Source organism: Trichinella spiralis (genome assembly GCF_000181795.1).
Source record: "Trichinella spiralis strain ISS 195 chromosome Unknown Scfld1, whole genome shotgun sequence".
Lineage (NCBI taxonomy): Eukaryota > Metazoa > Nematoda > Enoplea > Trichinellida > Trichinellidae > Trichinella > Trichinella spiralis.
In genome coordinates, this window is record NW_003526940.1 from 443,006 (window position 1) to 465,488 (window position 22,483).

Sequence of the window (22,483 nt, forward strand, 5' to 3'; positions counted from 1 at the left end):
ACAAAAACAGGTGAAATGAATACAAAATTCAACACTTTAAAGTTCAACAATTTTAGTTTAAATTTAAAATAACTGAAATAAATGCATTTTTAATTAAATACTTTAAAGGTTTTAGCCTAACATTAATACATAAAAATGAAATAAATATATAGAAAGAATAACACGCTACCTGAAAGAGCGACAGGCGCACACAACAACAGCTCAAGGACTCGAGTGAAACAACAGAGAGAAGTCATACAACTTAATGAGCAGCAATTTTCCCGCCTTCTGTGACCTACCAAATGCTTTGTTTTCTGACCTAGAGTTATGTTTCAAGGATGAAGTAATCTATAACATAGAAATATATATTTATTTTAAAATATTTTGCATATTTTAAAATAAATATTATAATTTAATCAGTTTAGATTTTATCTATTAATTTAAATAAAAGTATTAGGATACTGTAACTGACATTTTAAAAGATTAGACAATTAATTTTTGAAATTAAACAGTTAGTGCATAAAATTAAATAAAAATTTAAATATAATTTTATTTTTATTGTAAAATATTTATATTGGCATATTTATTTATTTATTTCAAAATACAATACACTACAGTATAAATGTAAAAATCAAGTAACTTTATCTGTAAGCTGTGATCAAATTATAACTTTGATCTAAGATGCAGATTTTAAATTCTAGTTTACTTTCTTGGCGAAACTTTTTCAGTGTAATTAATTATATTAATGTACAATTACATTTCTTTCTTGCAATTAAAATGTTGCAAATGTATTTTGGCTACTCTGAACAGTCTGAAGCTGGCATTTCTGTGCGAATATGTAGTTCAGGGTCAACTTTTAGATGAAAGTTCAAAACAGACATCTGATTGCTAACAACTGTTGACCTAACAGCTGTTGAATTCATAATCAATTTTTTCGCCAGCGGGTGAAGTCCATTGTAACTTGGATAGTGGGAAGCAACTGGTATTGAATGTTAGACAGCCTTACAGCAGGCTGCATTTGTAGCACTTGCTGTAGTTTGGCAGGATTGGAAAACAGCAACTACTGTTTATTTTTTCTTTATAGGTTAATTGAATAGGTCGAATTTCGAACCAGTGTTGTTATATCTGGAAAAGAGGCAGTAACAAGTTTTGCCGTTATCTGCCGACAGAATAATATCTTGTAATTTATAGGAATGTTTATGTCGCTTTTAATAATGTTTTAAGATTTAATATTTGAATATCACTGGTTAAGTGCATCAACTTTATACTCAATAAAGAACAATTTTGTCGAATCGATGAACCGCTAAATAAGTTAATAGTTTATATTGAATTACGACATCCCCAAACAAAAAACGTCAAATTAGTCTGATTTTAATAAAATGGATTAGATAAATTGTGCACAAAATGTTGTTGAATCAAAAAAAAACAATTATTACTTCAAATTACAAATAAAGAACGTATCATTATGACAGATATTATTGCATTTAAATTTGGCACTCCTTTACCGTCACTGCAGTTTGACAAAACCACTGATGAGATTTGACAGTCACTTCAATAATAAATTATACTTTCAAAATGCTAATAATACAAGAAACGGTAAAAAAGAATACACTGCTAATGTAACGTGAAATAAATAATACATGGAAATTAATTTTCCATCCTTAAACAGTACGCTCTTTACAGATTCGCAAATCGAACAGAAGAAATCTAACGTATAGTCTTAGCATTTTTTCAAAGAACTTATAAGTACTTCGTTGTTTAATTGCTGAAGCGATTTTAATCATTAATTCAATTAATCATCGATGTATATACAGTACCAAAAAGTTCACATTTCTTGATATCCACCGTTTTCAGAAAACTTGCCCCATTCATCGACATATATATAATACACATTACTACAACTTTTCAACTCTTGGTATGATAATTTACCTAATAATAAGTTCTTTTTATTAATCAATGTTAAATCCTCGGGCAAAAAATTAAAAATTTGATATTTCTAATTTCTATAATGAATACAATTTTATCGATATTCCACTTATCAAAAAAGTCAAACCGATACAAAAAAGGCAATTTACATTATGTTTGGTTTATCAAAAACAGACTTCAAAGTATTTTACAGTAGTATGGTAAAAGGAAATGTGTACTAGTGTGTAACACAAATAAAAATACATTCCAATACAGTAAACAACGGTAGTAAAAGAATAAATAAGAAAAACAGCTGTTTACAAAAATAATGAACAAGAAAGCGAAATATTCATTACTTAAAAATACTGTGATGGTTTTTTCTCATCTACGACTGTCAGACATCAATGCTGTTTGGGATAAATTGTTATAAAACAAACTGTTTTCACCGGCTATAGTAGTCGGATTTGCCTGCACCGAGCCGGCTACAGTTGCGACCAAATTATTTTCTGCTGATGTCTGCTGAAAGCCACTCACTGCTGCAGAGTGAGCTTCTTGAGGTAATCCCATCACACCGAGTTCCATCGGCGAAGCATTGTTGGACGGGGCAGTCATCGATGCTGCGGAAGCTCCTGTCGCGGTTGCTGCAGTCGAATTCGGTTGAAAATATCCAACTGTTGATGAACCACCAAATGGCATATATGGGTTGACGTAAAAATTCGAATTCAGACCTGCCGTTGAAAGTCCCAAATCACCATCCACAGGCTGACAGACATTGCTAGTCACTGGTGGATAATAATAATATGATGACAATGTACCGGCTGAATACTGCAAATTCGCATTACTGTTGTTATTGCTGTTGTTTGCGTTGTTATTACTGCCGTGTTGCAATGTGAACGATGGTGAATTATAACTAGCCATGGATACTGATGGATTATTGGCACCCATAATTTGCTGCATTTCAGCAGCTGAAGACGTAGACTGAAAAGAATTCAACGCTGTTAAGCTATACTGTTGTTGTTGTTGTTGTTGCTGCTGCTGCTGCTGCTGGTGATGGTCAAATAATTCCCCACTAAATGAACACAGTTTTGTAAAGCTTTCATAATCACTCGATCGATTAATGCAATTATCTTCTTCTGCAAGTGGATATTTGGATTGGTCAAAATAAGATCCCGGTGTGGTGACTTTACTAGTGGAATCGGCTGCATAATCAGTAAATGTTGGAAAGTGAACAGAACTCGAGGGTGTATAGAAAACTGACTGTGATTCTTCCAAAGGTGATGATTCCGCACTATTTCGTAAAGTTTCACTGCTTCGCTTGCTGAGTGGCTTTTTCCGTTGGCCTGGTTGTTTTTCTGAGACTGCTTGCTCAGATGAATTCAATTCTTTCAGCTTACTAGAAATTGGACTGTCTTGATTTCCAATCTCCAGTGCTTCTTCATTTGAATCGTCTCGATTTACAGACAAAACACGAGATGCATTATCGTTCGCTTTCAACAACAATGGCATTGTCAACTGCTGGCTCGCACTGTTATCATGTGGAGTAGATGGACAGCTATCATAGGTCATTGGCAATAATACTGGCGGTCCATCTTCAGACAATTTTTCCACTGATCCGATGGTCAACTGTTGAATTTCTGTATCTGTATCGACGTCACTTTCCTCATCGGCTGCAGATATTTTTAAAGATTCATCTGCTTTTTCATCATCATCATCATCATCAATTTCATCTTCTTCTTTGTCTTCTACTTCTTCCCTTTGTTCATCTCCTTTTTCTATTTCTTCTTCTTGGTTTACATCTTGTAATTGTTCTTGTTTCGCTTCTGCTTCTATTTCTTCGTCATTAAGAGTCGAAATAGACAAACTTCCAGTCCAGAAATCCGAATCGCTCGGTCCAGTTTTTTCATCCGAAGATAACAATTCAGCTGAATCAGCTAATAAAAATGTCGATGTATCTTCATTTTCCACTGCCTAAAGTTGTCCGAGTGGAAAAAATCAAAATTTTAAATATCAATGCCAAATTCAGAAATTAATAAAAAGTATAAACAAATAGATGAATAAACAAATAAAACCTTCAAGTCGTTTTCATTTTCATCACACTGATTCGTTTCGATAAGTCTTTCAAGATTCGTTTCCCAACTTTCCGATTCAAATACATCCATCAGAGCTTCCTCATTATTGTCTGTTCTTGACAGAGATTCTGCATTTTCAGAACAACCCTGCATATTGTCTTTCTCTGTATTGTTGGATTCAAGTATCTCTGGCACACGACGATGACGCAATTTCCTTTTTGAAGTTGCTATAAAAAAGAAAAAAAATTAACCAAGGAATCAAAAGCACACAAACTGCATACATTGAAATATCTCGTTCAAAGTAGACTGACGGGTGACAATGTTATCATTAACTTCAACATTGATTTTTTTGCGTCGACCACGCCTTTTGATTGGTTGCTGTTGTTCTGGTTGCTTCTCATCGTTCAGCTGTTCATCCCGACTCGCTAAAATATCACAGATCAATTAATTCACGTTCAAAATTTCACCTCAAAATCAGCATCACGTTGAAAATAGCAAACTATTGTCTTTTAAATCACAATCGATTGTAATTTAAACCTCTATGATCAGTGAACAAAATTTCCAAAAACTGAACCGCACAAAAACTATATTTAATTTAAAAATTTATCACATGCGTAGTCTTATTAAAAATTAAACAATAAGATGCACGCATATTTCTAACGCAAAACATAAATCTGATTAAAAAATAACAATCCTAATTAAAAAAACTATGCGTTCATATGTGTGTGTGTGATAAGAAAAAATAAAACATACCATCTTCTTCATTATATGTCTTTCGCACTGTCCTTTTTCGTAATTTAATAGTTGGCGGAGGTACCACTGGTTGATTCTTACGACGCCTCTGAGATCGTTCATTGTGACTTTTCATAGGTGATTCTTTTGGCAATTCAACTTGCGTCTGATTAACTTTATTCGGAGGTTCCTATTATTGAATATTGATCAAAAGTTGGAAAACTGAAAACAATATTTCAACATAATAAATACGCACTTCTGGTATTTTAGCTTCTTGCTTAGGTGGAACCCAGCGAAGTCGTGCTTCATCCAATTTAAAATGCACTTGATGCGTTTCCATGTAACTATCCACTTTATTCATATTGACCAAGTAAATAACTCTTTAAAATTAAAAAAAAATCATTAAGATATTAATATGATCATCATTGTGGCACGATCGATCACTTACTTCTTTCCTTGTGTTCTGACCATATCCAAATTTTGAAGAGTTTGAAAAACGTCATACATCTGCATGCCTGTTGAATCACTGATATCTGTGAATAAAAAATTGAATACCAAATGAAGAAAAGAATATGACCAATTCATGCTTACCTTTGCAAGAAAGTGTCTTTTCGTTTCGATGTTCACTCAGATATTTCATTATAACATAACGCCAATAACTTTCATAACTAATCCGACCAAGTTCAGACAACGGTCTTTCTGGAGTGCCAAGAATACCCTCCCTTTTCGACAACAAATAACCTAAGAAAAGCAATAATTCAATGATCAGCAAAATGAATTCAAGGTACTGATTTTTTTTAAACTTGCACTTTCTCTTCAGAGCAATTATTACCAAAAAAAACAAAAGAATAAGAATACTACTTACTGAAATCAATCAAGAAACGACCGTATCCTTTCTTTTGAAAAGCTGGAAGTGTCATTATACAAGAAACGTTGAACTTCTGGACATTGAACTTTTCCTTAAAAAAAGCTTTCATCTCAAACAATAGTGCTTTCAAAAAATAAAAATAAAAATCTTCTAACCTTTGAAAAGTACCCGACAAGATGAAATCCTGTCTTATCCTTCAGAGTAAGTACGTAGAATAGAAATGGTTCTACATCGTACAGTAATGTTTTGTGGTCAATAAACAATTTGGCAAGAAGACAAAGATTTTGACAGTAAGCTTTGGATTTGTTTCCATCAACTTCAAAAAATGATAAATTCCCTTGGCGGTAAATCTCATCACCAGGTGGATGGAACAATCTGCATTTGTGCTAAAAGAAATCACTTGATTTCTCATGACGAATGGGAAAAGACTGGGAATAATTTTCTCACCTGATGACTGAACCGCATTTGTTGGGTTTTCAAATACTTCAAACAGAAGTCACAAAGATACAACGTTTTCAAACTGAGAAGCGTAAAGACACAAAAATAATAAGAAAAAAATTTTCAACAACATTGCATCTTACCATGCATATTCTTGAGGATAAGGCGACGAATACCAACTTTTCATGTAAAAACCACTGACGCAAATTTCCGGAGGACAAACTCGATCCGTAGCCATTTCTGGCAAAGAATCGTAACATTTCAACGCTTCATTGTGCACCAGTTTGTATAATTCAATATCCGCTTGAGATATAATACCTGAAAAAATATTTAAAAAGTGATAAAAAAAACTATATTCAAACAGCATATATCAAAACACAGCATCAATATTAATATCAAATATCAAAAAAAACAAAACACGTTCCATTCCGATTCAGTGATTCAATTATTATTTTAAAATTGAACAAACAAAGCAAAACAACAGCTGAAAAAATTGTGAATTGCATACAGTGTAAACTGAATTTAAACAAAAATGCATGCAATACATACCATCAGGGAGCCCATCAAGAGTTGGAGTCATTGATCGACTTGGAGAAGCGTTATCATCCGAACTAAAAGATAAAAAAATTAAATTTCCAACATTTAACTAACATCAATTAAACGTATGAATCAATGAAATATTGATAATTTGCGATAAGTTGCACTGGGATTGCACATGCAACTGCAAAAACAATGCAGTACTGTAGCAAAAAAACAATACTGTACAATAGCCGCGATTACCTGACAACAATCGGTTGAGCTTTTCCTTTACCCCGTGTTTTGGCCACTTTTACAGTACATGTGGAAGCTTTTCTTTTAGAAGGCTTTTTCGATTTCTTTTCACAAGCGGGACAAGTAGCCAGGGTTTCTAGAACATCACTTTTCTTGTTAAACGACAATAATGCAAAAATACAACGAACAAAATGAAACAATAACACCACATTCAACATTGGGTCAATTATTCAAATATTTTGCACGGATAATAATAAATCAATAAATAAAAAAAGCAAAGCATCGTGCAAAATAAGAAAAACAACCACAAACTTGTAGACTGTAGATTGGTCGGCAAACAATTCCAATGATAACCTTTGCCACAATTGTTGCAAACTATCCGCATCAGCTGAAGCAAAAAATGATTGAAAAGCAGAAAATTTCGTACAATTTCCAAAGTTACTGCCTCTTGTTCGTCTTTCTCGCAGATACTGCACGGTTTGCACTTTTCACAATGCCAATTTTCACCGCTATCGATCACCTTTTTCGCCAATTCCACAGAAACTTTCCAACAAGAAGCGTGACCTGCAATGGCGCAAATAAAAATCAAGTACAATTAACAAAACCCAACGAACAAATGCCAAGCTTCGTTCGCACATAATCTCAAAAAATACAATTTCAATCAACTAATAATTACATTTCGACAAAAAACAAAATTATTAACAAAGTACTGCTATGAAGAATAAAATTCTTTTTTGCAACAAACAAATATTATACAAAGACGAAGCAAACTGATATGGTTGAAAAATGAGGAGAAAAAATAGCTAAAAAATATATAAACAACAGCTATGAACGGCAAAAAAAGAATATATTATTTTTAAAATGCATGCATAAAGGCAACGAAAGGAAATTCATATCATATTCATGCGCTTCGAAATTGCTGATCAAAATTCAAATGGAAAATGACTAAAATTTGCAATGAAAATCACAATTTTCGATAAATCTGCTCAAATAAAAATACTTTCAAATATCATATAAAAAAAATATTAACCTAATTTTTTGCACTCTTTGCAAGTTAGTACAATATCCACCGATCCATCCTTGTGTTGCTTTCTCACTGTTTTGCAAAATACACACCGATTTGACTATAAAAAGAATAAGGCAAATTTAAAGTTTATATATACATATATATATATATATAAGACCGATGAAATAAATAATCTTTTCCAAAAGAAAACAACAAATCATAATCCCCAAAATCATCCTAATAATTTAAACAAGAACAACTTTAGACAAACTATAATTTAAAACCATTACAATATTAAATAATAATTTCATTAAACAAATGTAAAACAAAATAAAACGAAACTAACATTCAATATTTCATTCGTATGATGCAATGAAATACATATATTGTTAATAAACTAGAGAATTAATTTTCAGATGATAACCAAATCATTTTACTTTTCAATGATAAAGACTTACTTGCACCTTACGAGCAGGCATTCTCATACGACAAGCATCATGGTAAGAGCATGCACGATTTCCAGTTGGGGGTGTTTCAACAATTAATCCTTTCCGACAAGCCAAATTGACTTGATGTTCAATTTTTTTTGCTTCGATACCAGTATTTTCCATCTTATGTATGATACGTTCCAACGTACAACGCTGACGCTCTCGTTTAATTTTGCTAATAGTGATTAAAATCTGCTCAAGAATAGCAGGATCTGGATCTGGACAAGTGATGCCACTTTCCTGTTCATCCATTTCAGGCTCCATTCCAAGTTAGCAGTAAAATCTTACCGGCATTACACACCTAAAACAGTGAACAATATCTCATTCATCCACATTGAAACCAATTAAAATTTAAATTCACTGTGAAATATTTATGAAATATAACAATAATATCAATTTTGAAATAAAAATACACAAAATATTTCAAAAATTGTTTTGTACACGTAACATACCACATTCAAATTTTGAAAATTTTATATTCAAAATTTCATAAATAAAATTCACGTTCATCACAAATGTTCATAAACGCACATTATAGTTCTTTATTCTAGCGTTTGAAAAGTAAAGTCATTAAAAGAAAAAAATTCAGTGTGCAAATAATGATTTTCAAGTTGCAATTTTATACATGGGAGTAGGCGAAAATGATGAGCCATAAAGCAGTTATACAATACAGTTGAAATCACTGATTGAAGTGTAAACTTCTACAAGATGGAATAAATTCTGCATTCTTTTTTAAAACATTTTGCTTGATTAACAGCTCAACCTATCTATAAATAGGATACGAACTTATATTTAATTTGTACAGTAGTCAAATTTCATAAACGTAATTTTATTTATAATTGTATCCATTTTGAATGCTTTCACTTTGAAAACATGTTTGCTTTATATTTCAAATTTTTAATTAATTTTTTATTTCTCCAATTACATTAAATTGCACAAATTGCACAATTTTTAAATATTTAATTTTTCGTCTACATAATTCAGTGTTAAAAAACACAACTTCAATTGTTCATTAAAACCAGACTTTACTAATTTCCCACTTTAATCAGCGTTTTTTTGCATTAAATTAAGCATTAATACTTGACAAAGGAAGTACTGTAGCATTGATCAATGTATGGAATATTTTAAAAATCAAAATGCGGTGCTTTTTATTTAAAAAAAATTTTTTTCTAGCTTAATCTTGAAACATTCACTTAACATTGAAAATTAAGTAGGCTTAGTTTTCTACCATAAAAGTTTTAATCCATACATAGTCTGATTTAGCTTACTGTTTATTTAGATTTAGTTGAAGTTAGCTTAGTTTTGGAATTAATATCTGCATACATTAAATGTTTGCGAGTATTTTGTTTGTCTTAGTTTGTTTGTTTGCGAGTATTTTATATAACCAGTATGTTACTGTTAATTCACCGTTTTAATCCAAGTCATTTTTATTTTTTGGTTACAAATTGAGAAACTTTTTAACGATCTTATTTAGAGAATAACTAACATTTTTTGTACTTATTACAATTTCTTTGTGACCTTTAAGTTTTCAAATACTGTTTTCTTTATATTTTTATAATTTTCTTATAAAAGCGTTTTTAAGGATGTATTATTTAAGTCAAATGTCATTAAAGCAAGTGGTGAAACGAAGTTTCTCGCCATTTGTAACCAAATTATTTGCTGCAGATTATTGTAAGAGTATTGTAAATGTATTGTAAAATTTACTTAGAGTATGTTTCTTTTAGTTAGAATCGAGTATGAATTGAGCAATACTCTGATATATCGGAAATTTTGCACTCAGGCGATGAAAGAAAATTTTAATATTGGTACGATCGGTCATATTGATCATGGCAAGACAACTTTGACTGCTGCATTGACTAAAGTATTGTCTAAAACTAGTAAAGTTTGGTTTGCATTTGTTTGTAATTTCATTATTTAATTAAATTTAATTTGAGCAAATACTAAATTTGTCCCTTTCGACGAAATCGACAAAGCACCAGAAGAGCAACAACGAGGAATTACAATCAGCATAGCTCACGTTGGTTATGAGACGAAAAAGCGCAAATATTCTCACACGGATTGTCCTGGTCACAAAGATTTTATTAAAAACATGATCTGCGGTGCGACACAAATGGATGCAGCCATTCTGGGTAATTATCACAATGAGGTTCAATTGATATTCGTTTTACATTGTGGTGGTTGTTTTATTTTGCTTGTGGGTGAAGTTGTCGATGCAGCCGAAGGAACGATGCCCCAGACACGCGAGCATGTAATGCTTGCTAAACAAGTCGGTGTCCAACGGATAGTGGTTTTTATCAACAAGGCAGAAATGGTGGATGCTGATTTGCTTGAATTGGTGAAATTGGAAGTGTGTGAGTTGCTTGATGAATTTGGCTTCGACAGCAGCAAAGCTCCAGTTGTCGTCGGTTCTGCATTGATGGCCCTCGATCAAGTGGACGGTGATTTTGGTCAGCGATCTGTAGAGCGTTTGTTAGAAGAGTTGGACAAGCTCGAAGCTCCGAAGCGGGACACGAACGCGTCGTTGATTTTGCCAGTTTCTTCGAGTTTTGTAGTCACTGGTAGGGGTACTGTCGTTGTGGGTACAATCGAAAAAGGCATTCTGCGCAAAGGTGATAAAGTTCAACTGGTCGGTGCTGGAAAATGCTTGGACACTATCGTTTCGGATATACAAATATTCAAACGACCCGTTAAAGAAGTTCGAGCCGGTGATCACGTGGGGGTGCTTTGTCGCCACGTGCATCATTCGGACGTGGAACGTGGAATGTGGATGACGACGCCGAATTCTGTTCCCATTTGTAATCACTTTGAAGCGCAGGCGTATTTTTTGAAGCCAGAAGAAAGTGGTATCACAAGCTGCCCAATACGCACCGGATTTACGCAGAAAATAATGTGCACCACTTGGGACCAAACTGGTCGACTTGTTTTAACAAACACCGACATGGTCATGCCTGGCGACAATTTCATCATGCAGTGCATTTTGCAACGTCCGATGCCATTGCAGGTTGGCTTACATTTCACCCTCATGCACGGTTGCAGTACAATTGTCAGAGGTGTTGTGACCAGTTTGTTCAATAATTTGCCCGTTTATTCGTTGAAAGATACAAAAACTTTAACAAAGAAAGTTCAGTAATGAACAAATTATGCAACTTTTGGAAACTGTTTATTTTTTAAGCGCCATCAACTTTCTACTCATCAAAGATAAAGCAGATAAAATGCAGTGGAACGAAATTCTTCAAAAGAAAATTAACAAACAAAACAACAACACTTGCATATTACATTAATTGCGATTACATTTTTTGTTTTCCTTGCCATGTTGTGAATTTCGCACCGTTTGTTTTCCTCCAATTGTTTGTTTGTTGCTTGAATCAGAAGCAATCTTGCGACGAAAGAGGATGATATGCCGTTCAGGATTATGTATCAAATAGTGCTCCCATCCATGACTCTGCTGAATGCCAAGACTACGCCATTCCGCTTCGGTCATCAGTCGGTCACGCGGAACAAAGCGAACAAGACATTTCGGCAGATGAACATGTCTGTATTCATATCCTCGCTCGTCTTGGTACTTTTCGGAGTACCGAATTTCGTTGTTAATCATCTTCGGTCAAAATCTATAAACAGGTGCAACAGTTATCAGTTGGCGATAAATCAACGAATGTATGAGTAAAAATTTTAAGCAACAATTTCATATTTTAAGTGTATTTAAATAAATGTTCAGATCAAAAACATGTAATATTTTCTGAACGTCACATTGCAACAAAATTCTTTAATTTCAAATAATAAATAAATGCAAGGCTAAAAAGCAAAACAACAGTGTTAATATTCAAGTTCTTATTAGCGACTCACTATAACTATGAAGCTCAACAATGGTACAGAAAATATGAATACTTATGATGACCTAATTACAGTAAGGAATTAATGAACGACAGGTTCACCTGAAAAACAACAAACAAATTTCAAAAGCACAGTATCACAGTAAGGTAAATCAAGTACTAATGGAAAAAATTTTAAACTGGGTCATGAAATGAAATTGAACAGTGATTAGACAAAATCTACATCTCGCGGAAATACATGAACATGATGCGCAATTTTATTTTATTTTATTTATTATTGTTAAAACTTCTTTTGTCTTCGAATCTACGTTGCATTTGTTCCGTCAATTTCGTTTGGTTTTCATTTCAACGTCGTCCGGTTGATCCGTCTGTTGCGTTGCTGATGCTAATCAGCGCTTGTTGTATTTCACTCCTCTCATCATTTTATTATTTTACTCCCACAACAATGTGATATTATATACATAATGCTTTTTCATAATAATGTTTTGTCAGACAACACTGTTTTTATAAAATTTACAACTTTTTTTCAGTGCTTTAAACAAATTTGTTCTAGTTTGACAAATGTCTCGCAATAAATGCTGTTCACTCTGAATTTATTAAATTCATTCAGTTTGCCATTTCAAAATTATGCGATGTGTTGTGATTTTACATTTTTAGACCTTTTCACAATAATCACATCCTTGTTTATGATCATCTGCGTTGGCGCAGACACTGGCGTCATTTGTAAATAAGTTGGAACTGATGGTGCTAGGGCTGCTTGATTTTCATCCAAATTTCATGAATTTTTCCACAGGTACCGTTAAGGCTTAGTGAGTTCAACAATTACTGAAAAACTGCTGTACGATGAACAAAACGCTGAAGCGAAAGTTGCGATGAGCATGTCACTTCTCTTAGCCTATCACGCCCGCGTATGTGATTTATCATGAAGCTTATTATTACACTGATTATTAAATTGTTCCTTTTGTTCGTGCATTTAAAAAGACTACAATAGCATAATTAATAATCACCAAAAAATGCTAGAAAAAGGCCTGTGGAATTTAATAATGAATTTTTATCTACCTTTATGCACTACTTGAACAAGTCAGAGTACTTGAACAATTCGACAACTCACAAGCGCAATTATACAACTAATAGCACCGCAGTAACAGATGAACAAGTAGACGAACGAACACAAGTATTCACAATCGACGAAATTTGCTAATCAGATACATCGCGAAAATTGTATACAGCTGAAATTGGTTAAGTGCACATGGAATTGGCAAGAATTTCCATGCACTTATCCAAAGTTGGGAATTATGAGGAATAATTGAAGGGAGCAATAACTTCACATTTACGAATAGGTTTAATGCGAAAAAATGACAATTTATTTGAAGTAAAATAGTCAAAGATGTAGGTTTAAATTATTGTTTGGGCCACCAGAATTACCAGCTGCTCTTCAGTTTGGTCTAAGTTTGTCTGATTTACGCTATTTTTGTAAAAATATGACCGAATTCTCACCAGATCTGCGACATCTTCCTTATGAGTAACTTCCTTAGAAAGCAGTAGTTGTTTTGACTTTGGCCTAGCTCGCCTTGTCTGTGATACGCGTGCTTATTGTAATATGGGAAGCAATGAACTTTGCTGAGTATCAGTAGTTGTGATAGTTGATGATAAACGTAAAGCATCTATTGTTCACTTAAGAACTATATATTGCAAACAGTAAATCTCGTGGACCTTAGCAAAATGATACAACTGACAAAGTTGTGTCCTTATCTAAATATGCACTTATTCATTATTTTACGGTATAATTAACAACAGGGAATTTTGCTAAACAAATATCTTGTGCACTTAACCAATGTGCACCTAACCAAGTTGGACTGCAAAAGAAAAAACTTAAATAAATTCAGCAAATTTTATTAAACTTCTCAATTATAAATAATGAATTATTTTTTAATATTTCATAAACATTTTTAAATTAGGAAAACAGCGTCATATTCATATGCAAATAGTCAGTCAAAACTTATGAATTTTATGTGAAAGATAATAGAATAAACTTCAAAAAACGGTTAAAACATACATATAATGCAAAAATAAAAAATGTAAATGAATAAGAAGATAAATGGTAGAAAATGACAATTATGGTAGTTATTCAGTGCTCATTTCAACGGCAGTAGTACAGCCAGATATAAATTGGCAGTAGCGAGATTGGAAGAACTTCACATACAGCATTTCAACTCCAAAGCAGCTCGGCGTGAAAAGCGAAAGGAAGAAAATGCATTTCGGTAACCAATAGATTGCAATAAACAGAAGATTGTAGCCAGCAAATAAATCAAAAATTGTAAACAAACCAAAAATAACCCAATAAAACATCCACTGCTTGCATTTGCTTTTCTCAATGGATTCCATCTCTGCTAAAGTTTTCATTACTGGATAGACAATGCAAATCAAGTCGCACAACAATTTTACAGCGGGATTGTATATAGCCAACAGCATACAAATCACACCAGCCAGCACAATCGCAGCTTGATAACGACTTCGACCACTTTTTTGCTCAATTTTGCCAAAAAGTTTGCCAACCAATGCGCTGTCATCATTGATGGCATTGACAACATCCTTGCAAATACTTCGGACAATTTTTTCCATTTTCAAGCAATCGAAAAAGCAACCGTTCAATTGGAAGAACGAGAACAAACTAATTTTCAACCATTAAGCCATCTATACAGTTATTTGAAACTTTAAAATAAGCAGACTGAAATTTTATTGTTTAAATTTAAACAAAACTTTCAACATATGAGTTTAAAGTTTTGAAACAAGTATATATATATATATATATATATATATATATATATAAAATTAAATGACATGTGACAGATATTGAGTTAAAAAATAAATAAATTTAGTAATAAAAATTATAAAGCATATAACGCATAAAGAATGAAAAATTATTCTCTTAATCGATAATTTTCAAATAATATTTCAGTCAAATCTGAAATTGCAAAACTTTGTAATACTAAAAATGTTTGTAACTGGACAACAAGCAATATGTAAAAACATAAGGACCTGGAATGCGTTTTTTCACAGCCATTTCTTAAAATAATTTTTTACACATATTACATCAAAATGTGAACATGCTCATCAAATTCTAAATATTTTACTCTGAATTTTATTTCAAACTGCTATAATTTTGTGTTGTATTTCTTTTCTGCAAATCATGAAACATCAATTTGAACTAATAAATAAAAGAACTTTTAAAATTCCTAAGTAACTCATAATCACATATTCTAAGTTGGAGCAAACCATTTAATCTTAAAATCTTGTTATTTGAACTTATGTGTGACATAAACTTTTATGTCTGTTTAAATGAATAATAAATTGTTGTAATTTGTATGTAGTTTAAAACGCTGTTATAATAATGCAAATCGCATCAGGAACGGAGAGTCACTGATCTCTGTAATTGACCGGCTGCTGAAATGGTGCTTTAGAAGATCTGAATTTACTATTCATCATTAACATTTATTCAAATTTCACACTTATTTCTCGCTTACTAGCAGAAGAAGAATATGTCTTATGTATCTCGAAGTGGCATGCAATTTACATTAGCCTGCCACAGTATTTAAACAGCATCCGCATAGAAATTGACAGAGAACAAAGAGAGAATAACAGTATACCAAAAGTTATTTTTAGTATTTATATTTGAAAAAATTTTGATTAATTTTTCACTTGTTCGGTCAAAAATTCAAGCTGTTGTTTCAAGCAAACTTTGGTTTAGTAGTAAGTTCGCCCTCATTCCTTATTTGCTAGGTGTTTACTGAAAGTGTATTTGCCTTCTGGTCCTATGATAGGTGAAGCACACTTATTTGCTTATTATAGATTTGTTGGTCTTTCTGCCTCAAGCCATTTCCAACGTTATGAAATTTGTATTTTACTCTGTCATGTTGAGTCGTGTATTTGGTGAAATGCATGTTGGCAGCCAGCTAGGCCAAGAACGCCCAACGAAAGCTCTGGTAAAGCATTAAGTTCTGTGTTGGGGGAAAAAGGGAAGTAACATGACTACGGAAAATGTCTTCATCAGTGTATACCTAGTTGAAGATGCGTCATGAGTAGGACTTTTACAGGAAAAATAAGAGTATTGGAATTTTACAGATAAATAAAATGTCAGTAATTAAGCAATATAACTACAGTCGAACTTGGCTGACTGCAGATGGAATTTGGGAAGAATTTCCATACACTTATCTAAGTTGCGCACTTACCAAAATTGTGAATTATGCCGAATAATTGAAAGAAACAATAACTTCACATTTTCGAATTGGTTTAATGCGAAAAATGTTCATTTATTTCAAGCAAAATCGTCAGGAATGTGAATTTGAATTGTTTTGTAGTACAAGCGTTATTAGCATACTATCAGTGCTGTCTAGGTTTGTCTGATTTATGCTGTTTTCGTGGAAATATCAACGTGGAAACGAAATGAAATTGTCAATAGATCTGCGACAGCTTCCTTATGAGTAACTTCCTTAGAAATCAGTAGTTGTTTTGACTTTGGCCTAGCTCGCCTTGTCTGCGATACGCGTGTTTATTGTAATATAGGAAGCAATGAACTTTGCTGAGTATCAGTAGTTGTGATGGCTGATGATAAACGTAAAGCACCTATTGTTCACTTAAGAACTATATACAATGAACAGAAAATGTGCAAAATAACGTGCTGCACTGAAATCTATCATTTGTTTCATTAACTTTATAAAACCTAGCCTACACGAAGGATAAGCTGAAAAATGACGATTTTTTTAGCGTTCATTTTGTTGCTTTTTTTGCCAATAAAAGACTTTAAGATTATTAAACTTAAGCATTTTAATGCAGTCATATACAGCATTTTTTGTATTATCTATTGAAAGAAATTTCATAAAAAATGAACGTCTTAGGCCATTTATACGTGTTTTTCTAATGTGGGGTGGGAAACACCCCACAAATCCAACACCGTGCATAACGCCAACAATCCAAAGGGTTAAAAAACACATAGTTAGATAAATAAATAAGTAGGCATATATAAATAGATGGACAGATAGGAAGGTAGATAGTAAGACAGAATGAATGAATGGATGAATGAATGAATCGATGACAGACGGTCTGGATTGTCATGTAGAGTAGGTAAAGATGAGTGGATGTGAGAATGTGGACTCAGGCTGTGCATGGATTAAAAGATGCTGGGTTAAGAAGCAGGTCAGCAGGCAGTGAGCGATGGTTTGCTAATTACGCTATTAGGAGCGGTCAGCCGTGACGTGCAGCTTTTTACGAGTTGTGTATAACAAAGACAATCAACGTTGACCGTTTGCTGGCCTTGCTTGATGCATACAATACAAACCAAAGGGCTAATTGTCAGCTGGCGCCGTTTGGATCCAATGCATGCAGCTGGTTGGAGTGTCTCAGATGACCTTTGCGTCCAGAGAGAGACAAATAAAAAAGCTCAGATAGTTAAAGCTAACTGGGCCAATCCGACAGCCGGTCGGTCAAATATTGACTCGGTACACCTCGTCATTTTTGCCTCAGTTTGACGCCATCTATTCAGGTCTATCCATATCTGACAGCTGTCAAGCTGGGCTAAAAATATTGAAAAGCAGGAGGACGACCGGTTACTTTTATTCAGTCAGTCAGTCAGTCAGTCTTTCAGCTGTCGGTCAGTTCGGTTGTGATTATTTTGCTTGTGCTTAGTAAGTTTATCATTTGGTATTCAATCTTTTCTCTTTCTTATTTCACATTCTTCCTTTTCATTAATTAATATTTTAAACTTTCATTCTGTAAAATTTATTCGGTCATTTATTAACTTTATTAAGAAAACTTTATTCATATTTAGCTTTTCCGTTGGTTAATTTCATTTGCCCTTAAGAGTTCATTCTATATATACTACAGTAGAATAACACAATTATGATTATTTACGTATATATATATATGCATGAATTTCATTTTCACTTGCACAATTTCTATGGCATTTTGTATTTCTTATTATTTACCGGTTAATGAATAAATGAATGAAATATTTCAGTTTTACTGTGTCGAATATTATAAAAATGGATGGAGTGCAAGATGAAAAAAGTTCAACATCAGAAAATGTGCCATGCAATCAGTCATCAGTGCAATCTTGTTCAATTTCTGAAGAAAGATCAATTTTATTATCCCAAGCAGCTATCATGGACGTTGTGGAAAATTTACGTACATCCAATAAGCAAGATGGAGTACAAAACTTGACAGCGAGGCAAACTTGGCCAAACATATCCGGCTTCCAAGTTGGTCGTCGCTTCAAGTCTTTCTTGGAATTTGAACAAGCATTTGATGCTTGGAAATCTGAGCATTTTCATACTTTCCGAGTGGCTAGCTCAGAAACTTTACGCTTAAAGGACGGTGCGATTGATCCAATTTTCAGATACCGGTACATAGTTTACCACTGTGCTCATTACGGTGTACCACGTGTACGAGGTAAAATATTAATTTCTTTACTTTTCTTTTTTTAGCAATATTTTCAAATGCAAAACAATGAGTAATTTCACTAATTACAATTAGTAGAATAATATTTCAAGCTATAAGTAACAGAGATTGCTGTTGTTCATGAAATTCATGAAATGTGAAAAATTATAGTAGCACATCTAGATGATAGTAGCAAATCATAATATTGCTAGAAATACCCAAGTAAAAGCTATGAAAATGCTAAAATTGATGAAATGAGTTTGCTTTTCAGGTATGTTTCGACACCGGAAGTATAATTATCTACCATGCGGTTGCTCTGCCATGTTGCGGCTGAATTACAGCTGGTCAGAGCGCACTCTGCGAATAACCACTTTACATGAAAAACATACAGGTCATGCTGTATCAGCCCAAGCGTATAAAGAATTTCTTGAAAAATCTAAGCGTTTCGGGTCGAGACAAAATCCTGCAAACGAGACTCGTCGCTTTAGTGCACCATTGCCATCCACTGCATTGACCAATTGCCATACTTTGGAAGCGCTTTTAAATCCCAATGATAGTCCACTTTCCGATAAAGAAAATGACCCAGCAACAGTCAAAAGTGCAGCTGAGGATTCAGTGGTTATTGAAGACGGTGTAGAAACAAATGAGGAAAAAGTGGAACTGTCATCTTCACCGAGAACGGACGAAGAGCGCTTCCAAATAATTCATGCTGTTTTACAAGGCTTATGCGATAACTTATTGGAAAGTGAAGATGCTCAATTAGATGAAAAGCTTGCGCAGCTTGCTGCCTTGCACTCTCAATGGCGAGAGATGAATTTATAGAAGCGTCCATCATCTAGAAACTATTTTACCATCTTGAAAATTTTACACCATAAACAGTATTATCTACCAAAATTTGCCTTTTCAAATGTTGTTTTTTCTCTGAAATTACTGTTATATTTCATTATCATTATCCTTATATATGAATTTTATAAAATATCTGTTTTCCATGAAGAAATTGTTTCCTAATTGCCTCTAAACATTTTAGCTTTAGAAATTATTTGGAAAGAGATGTAATAAAGGAATCAAACTTAAATGTTTTGTTTTGTATTTCCATTAAATGATTAAATTTTAATAATAAGCAGTGGCCATTTTTATTATAAGAAATTTATGAGCAGTAAAGTAAAACTACAAATAACTGTAGAAATTAAATTACGTTTATGTAATCACTTTAGGAAAAAAAACATCTGAAAACGCTTTGATACACGATTTAAACAAAATGAATTCATCAATCATTTTCTTATTTCATTTTGAATTTTTTTTAATGAGCAGTATAGAGCTGAGAAAAGGTGTTTTGAAGAATTTGTTTTCTAATTAATACTTATAAGATTTTAGAACATCTGAGCAGCCTAAAGAAAGAAATAGCTTATGAAAAAATTTTCTTCAGTTCTTGTAAACAATTTTAAACAAGCTTCTCCTACATGCTGTGAAAGTTTCAATTTTATTAACTACTAAAATAAGTTATGCATATATTGCATGTTATGCAAGTTATGCATGAATGAGTCCCAATTGAAATTCTTCTGAACAATCATTACTTTTATATTAATAGACCACCACAATTTGCTAAATATCCCAAGTGTTGAAATAAAAAATCCCATTTCAAGAAATGTACTTAGACCTTCCGTCAACGCGCGGTGTAGAAAGCTCAAAGCTTTAATGTACCCTAGTTCCGGAGCAAATTTAATGCCGCCTGCCAAGTGCTACTTTTGCTACTTTTGATTGAAAAAATGATAGCCTGTGACAACAGAACAGCCCTGATATTTGCATATGCAAAGCTGGTTCTGAAATAGGTAATATTCCAAACGACTACAAAGCTTTCTATTTCTATTCTTTTCTGCAGTTTCTATTTCTGACAATCAGTACATGGGAAAGTACTCGATTTGTTCAAGAAACAGAAATTAAAACACTAACAGAATATTGTTCACCACCGCTTTCCTCCCTGTAACGCAAGTTGATACGAGTGTTAGCCTGCTGCATACAGGCAATGTTTGATAGCTCTATTTCAATAGTTCCAACTGAGGTGGATGACGAAAAGAAGGCTATCGCTTTCTATCAGAGGCTATATCACTTGGAGATATAGATTAATCGGTTCAACAAGAAAGTGAGCAATATTGTATTGCTTTATTTCCTTTTACATCGTTAACATCGTTCACTGATGTGCTGTTTATTATTGTTGTTGTTTTTGCGACTGGGCAGTAAAAAATAGAAATCACTATTTAACTTATTATTTTTTCTGTTGCTTTTGCTGAGTTACTACTATTACATTTGATATAACTTCATTGTATTACAATGAAATATAGAACAATGATAAAAATAATTTTCGATAATGCTGGTCACTAAAAAGTATAAACTTCACCGCAAATAATGTATTTAAAGAAACAAAATTTCAATGAATAATAAACTTCATCGGCTTCGTTAAGAACAAAATCGACATAATTTTGGAATAGCAAACATTTTCATTACTAATGTGACATCACTACTATTAAAGTTACGTTATCTTCAATGGAAATATTTGAACCAATGAAATGAAAAAATGTTGCGCTAATCACAACTGGAAAGTTTAAATCAATGAGCAATTAGACAAGGAAAACCAATAAGACTACGGTTTGAAGGTCCAATAAAATAACGCATTCAACGACAAGTAATAAAAGGCGGTAAAATTTGGCCTGAAGCATACTAAATTCTTTTTTACGAAACCATTAATTATGCATATATTAATATATTATCCGTTATATAATATAATATAATATAATATAATATAATATTATATTATTATATTTCAAAAAATGGCGGGAGTGCATTAATTATATATAACAAACGATGATCAGCATCAGCAACGTAAGAAACAGAGCAGCGCACAAACAAAAGCCAGTGGAAAATAATGAAAGTTGCCTACGCAGATTGCAAGGTGGAAGCAAAAATCAGAATTAATTTGTAAATTTCTAAATCAGCAGATTCACTATTAGTTTCTTCGGTATATATTTGCGGTACAGGCTGCACTTCTTCAGCGGTTTAACATTACAGAGTGTTTTTCATTTCATTTTTGTCAAAAATGAGTGAGTAACACAAGCTATAACTGTTTGATGGCGCTTAAGAGAATTGCAATTCAAAGAAAACAAATACATGGGAAATCTGTATGGACAAGAGAAATGGGGAATGGAAAATTTCAGATCATCAGGTGAGGAACAGCAAACGACTCATCAGGCTATTTCTTGGCCATAATAGATATACACATCAAAGAAAATTTCACCGATTCAGTTTTTTTACAGCTCTTAGAATCGACAAAAATTCCGCTGCGGCGGCCGAAAATTTGAGGACAAAATAATTTATCAGATTACGGTAAAAAATGCAATGCAACGTCACAGGCTGAGATGCTTTTGTTGTGTGCATCTGTTTCCTACTTCCCTTCATGTTTATCATTGAATGGTAGCTTATTCGTAAATTACCTATTTTTGCTGATTCATATTGCTAATTTATATACTGGAAATTTTTATATTTCTTGCCATATCAATAAAAACATAACAGACACACGTTTATACATTCTGTGATTGACTGTACATGTTACAGTGTAGAGTAGAATGGTTTCGTCAAATTCAATATTAACAAAAGAATGTCTGTCGCTTTTCATTTCATTTATATTCGTGAAAAACTGTTATAACTCAAAAATTATTTTTCTTATTATAACAATTTATTATTATTCCAGCAACAAGTAGTTATACATTTCAACTGAATATTAAATAAACGTTGGTTAATCAGAAAATGTTAAGAAAATATACAGTATATCATAAAATAAGATATTATGTTTTTTACAAATCAAGAGGCCTAAAACAGTTAATAACAAATACTGCTTTGCATTTTTGTTCATCAATCATTAACAACAATAGAAATGAAAAATCCATTAAATATATCTGTTATTGAATAAAGTA

At 32.9% G+C, this 22,483-nt stretch overlaps 7 protein-coding genes across 7 annotated transcripts; 3 read left to right on the forward strand and 4 right to left on the reverse strand.

Moving 5' to 3' along the window:
• Positions 1-2,265: 2,265 nt before the first annotated feature.
• Tsp_07201 (hypothetical protein) lies at positions 2,266-4,106 on the reverse strand. The gene is made up of 4 exons (XM_003381446.1): positions 3,954-4,106; positions 3,747-3,852; positions 3,067-3,551; positions 2,266-2,862 (listed from the first exon to the last, which is right to left on the reverse strand). Exons 1-4 carry the CDS (start codon positions 4,104-4,106, stop codon positions 2,266-2,268), a joined length of 1,341 nt encoding a protein of 446 aa, XP_003381494.1.
• Positions 4,107-4,131: 25 nt separating this feature from the next.
• On the reverse strand, positions 4,132-5,046 carry Tsp_07200 (conserved hypothetical protein). Its single transcript, XM_003381447.1, has 4 exons — positions 4,942-5,046; positions 4,707-4,875; positions 4,228-4,378; positions 4,132-4,180 (listed from the first exon to the last, which is right to left on the reverse strand). The coding sequence occupies exons 1-4, from the start codon at positions 5,044-5,046 to the stop codon at positions 4,132-4,134; spliced, it is 474 nt and encodes a 157-aa protein (XP_003381495.1).
• Positions 5,047-5,208: 162 nt separating this feature from the next.
• Tsp_07199 (histone acetyltransferase MYST3) lies at positions 5,209-6,358 on the reverse strand. The gene is made up of 5 exons (XM_003381448.1): positions 6,135-6,358; positions 6,001-6,073; positions 5,709-5,939; positions 5,551-5,644; positions 5,209-5,426 (listed from the first exon to the last, which is right to left on the reverse strand). Exons 1-5 carry the CDS (start codon positions 6,356-6,358, stop codon positions 5,209-5,211), a joined length of 840 nt encoding a protein of 279 aa, XP_003381496.1.
• A 3,474-nt stretch (positions 6,359-9,832) lies between these two features.
• On the forward strand, positions 9,833-11,934 carry Tsp_07198 (anaerobic ribonucleoside-triphosphate reductase, beta subunit). The gene is made up of 4 exons (XM_003381449.1): positions 9,833-9,927; positions 9,981-10,133; positions 10,191-10,385; positions 10,461-11,934. The coding sequence occupies exons 1-4, from the start codon at positions 9,840-9,842 to the stop codon at positions 11,384-11,386; spliced, it is 1,362 nt and encodes a 453-aa protein (XP_003381497.1). The 5' UTR covers positions 9,833-9,839; the 3' UTR covers positions 11,387-11,934.
• A 1,215-nt stretch (positions 11,935-13,149) lies between these two features.
• On the forward strand, positions 13,150-13,612 carry Tsp_07197 (conserved hypothetical protein). Its single transcript, XM_003381450.1, has 3 exons — positions 13,150-13,260; positions 13,292-13,371; positions 13,474-13,612. Exons 1-3 carry the CDS (start codon positions 13,150-13,152, stop codon positions 13,610-13,612), a joined length of 330 nt encoding a protein of 109 aa, XP_003381498.1.
• A 598-nt stretch (positions 13,613-14,210) lies between these two features.
• Tsp_07196 (receptor expression-enhancing protein 5) lies at positions 14,211-14,708 on the reverse strand. Its single transcript, XM_003381451.1, has one exon. The coding sequence runs from the start codon at positions 14,706-14,708 to the stop codon at positions 14,211-14,213; it is 498 nt and encodes a 165-aa protein (XP_003381499.1).
• A 2,505-nt stretch (positions 14,709-17,213) lies between these two features.
• On the forward strand, positions 17,214-19,340 carry Tsp_07195 (hypothetical protein). The gene is made up of 3 exons (XM_003381452.1): positions 17,214-17,290; positions 18,100-18,530; positions 18,790-19,340. The coding sequence occupies exons 1-3, from the start codon at positions 17,214-17,216 to the stop codon at positions 19,338-19,340; spliced, it is 1,059 nt and encodes a 352-aa protein (XP_003381500.1).
• The last annotated feature ends 3,143 nt before the right edge of the window (positions 19,341-22,483 follow it).

Excerpts from the sequence above, each read along its gene's own strand:
- Tsp_07195 (XM_003381452.1), top strand. The coding sequence starts at position 17,214 with ATGAGTGGATGTGAGAATGTGGACTCAGGCTGTGCATGGATTAAAAGA. Across the intron at positions 17,291-18,099 it reads AAGAAGCAGGTCAGCAGGCA|TTTTACTGTGTCGAATATTA; the intron begins GTGAGCGATGGT and ends GAAATATTTCAG. Across the intron at positions 18,531-18,789 it reads CGGTGTACCACGTGTACGAG|GTATGTTTCGACACCGGAAG; the intron begins GTAAAATATTAA and ends TTTGCTTTTCAG.
- Tsp_07200 (XM_003381447.1), bottom strand. The coding sequence starts at position 5,046 with ATGAATAAAGTGGATAGTTACATGGAAACGCATCAAGTGCATTTTAAA. Across the intron at positions 4,379-4,706 it reads GACATATAATGAAGAAGATG|CGAGTCGGGATGAACAGCTG; the intron begins GTATGTTTTATT and ends GTGATATTTTAG. Across the intron at positions 4,181-4,227 it reads GAGATATTTCAATGTATGCA|CAACTTCAAAAAGGAAATTG; the intron begins GTTTGTGTGCTT and ends TCTTTTTTATAG.
- Tsp_07197 (XM_003381450.1), top strand. The coding sequence starts at position 13,150 with ATGCACTACTTGAACAAGTCAGAGTACTTGAACAATTCGACAACTCAC. Across the intron at positions 13,261-13,291 it reads AAGTAGACGAACGAACACAA|ATACATCGCGAAAATTGTAT; the intron begins GTATTCACAATC and ends TTTGCTAATCAG. Across the intron at positions 13,372-13,473 it reads TTTCCATGCACTTATCCAAA|ATGTAGGTTTAAATTATTGT; the intron begins GTTGGGAATTAT and ends AAATAGTCAAAG.
- Tsp_07198 (XM_003381449.1), top strand. The coding sequence starts at position 9,840 with ATGTATTATTTAAGTCAAATGTCATTAAAGCAAGTGGTGAAACGAAGT. Across the intron at positions 9,928-9,980 it reads ATTATTTGCTGCAGATTATT|TTAGAATCGAGTATGAATTG; the intron begins GTAAGAGTATTG and ends TGTTTCTTTTAG. Across the intron at positions 10,134-10,190 it reads TAAAGTATTGTCTAAAACTA|CAAATACTAAATTTGTCCCT; the intron begins GTAAAGTTTGGT and ends ATTTAATTTGAG.
- Tsp_07199 (XM_003381448.1), bottom strand. The coding sequence starts at position 6,358 with ATGCTGTTTGAATATAGTTTTTTTTATCACTTTTTAAATATTTTTTCA. Across the intron at positions 5,645-5,708 it reads TTGTCGGGTACTTTTCAAAG|GAAAAGTTCAATGTCCAGAA; the intron begins GTTAGAAGATTT and ends GCTTTTTTTAAG. Across the intron at positions 5,427-5,550 it reads TCGTTTCTTGATTGATTTCA|GTTATTTGTTGTCGAAAAGG; the intron begins GTAAGTAGTATT and ends TGCTTTTCTTAG.
- Tsp_07196 (XM_003381451.1), bottom strand. The coding sequence starts at position 14,708 with ATGGAAAAAATTGTCCGAAGTATTTGCAAGGATGTTGTCAATGCCATC.
- Tsp_07201 (XM_003381446.1), bottom strand. The coding sequence starts at position 4,106 with ATGCAGGGTTGTTCTGAAAATGCAGAATCTCTGTCAAGAACAGACAAT. Across the intron at positions 3,552-3,746 it reads TTCGGATTTCTGGACTGGAA|CCGATGAGGAAAGTGACGTC; the intron begins GTTTGTCTATTT and ends AAATATCTGCAG. Across the intron at positions 2,863-3,066 it reads CAGCCGATTCCACTAGTAAA|TCTACGTCTTCAGCTGCTGA; the intron begins GTCACCACACCG and ends AATTCTTTTCAG.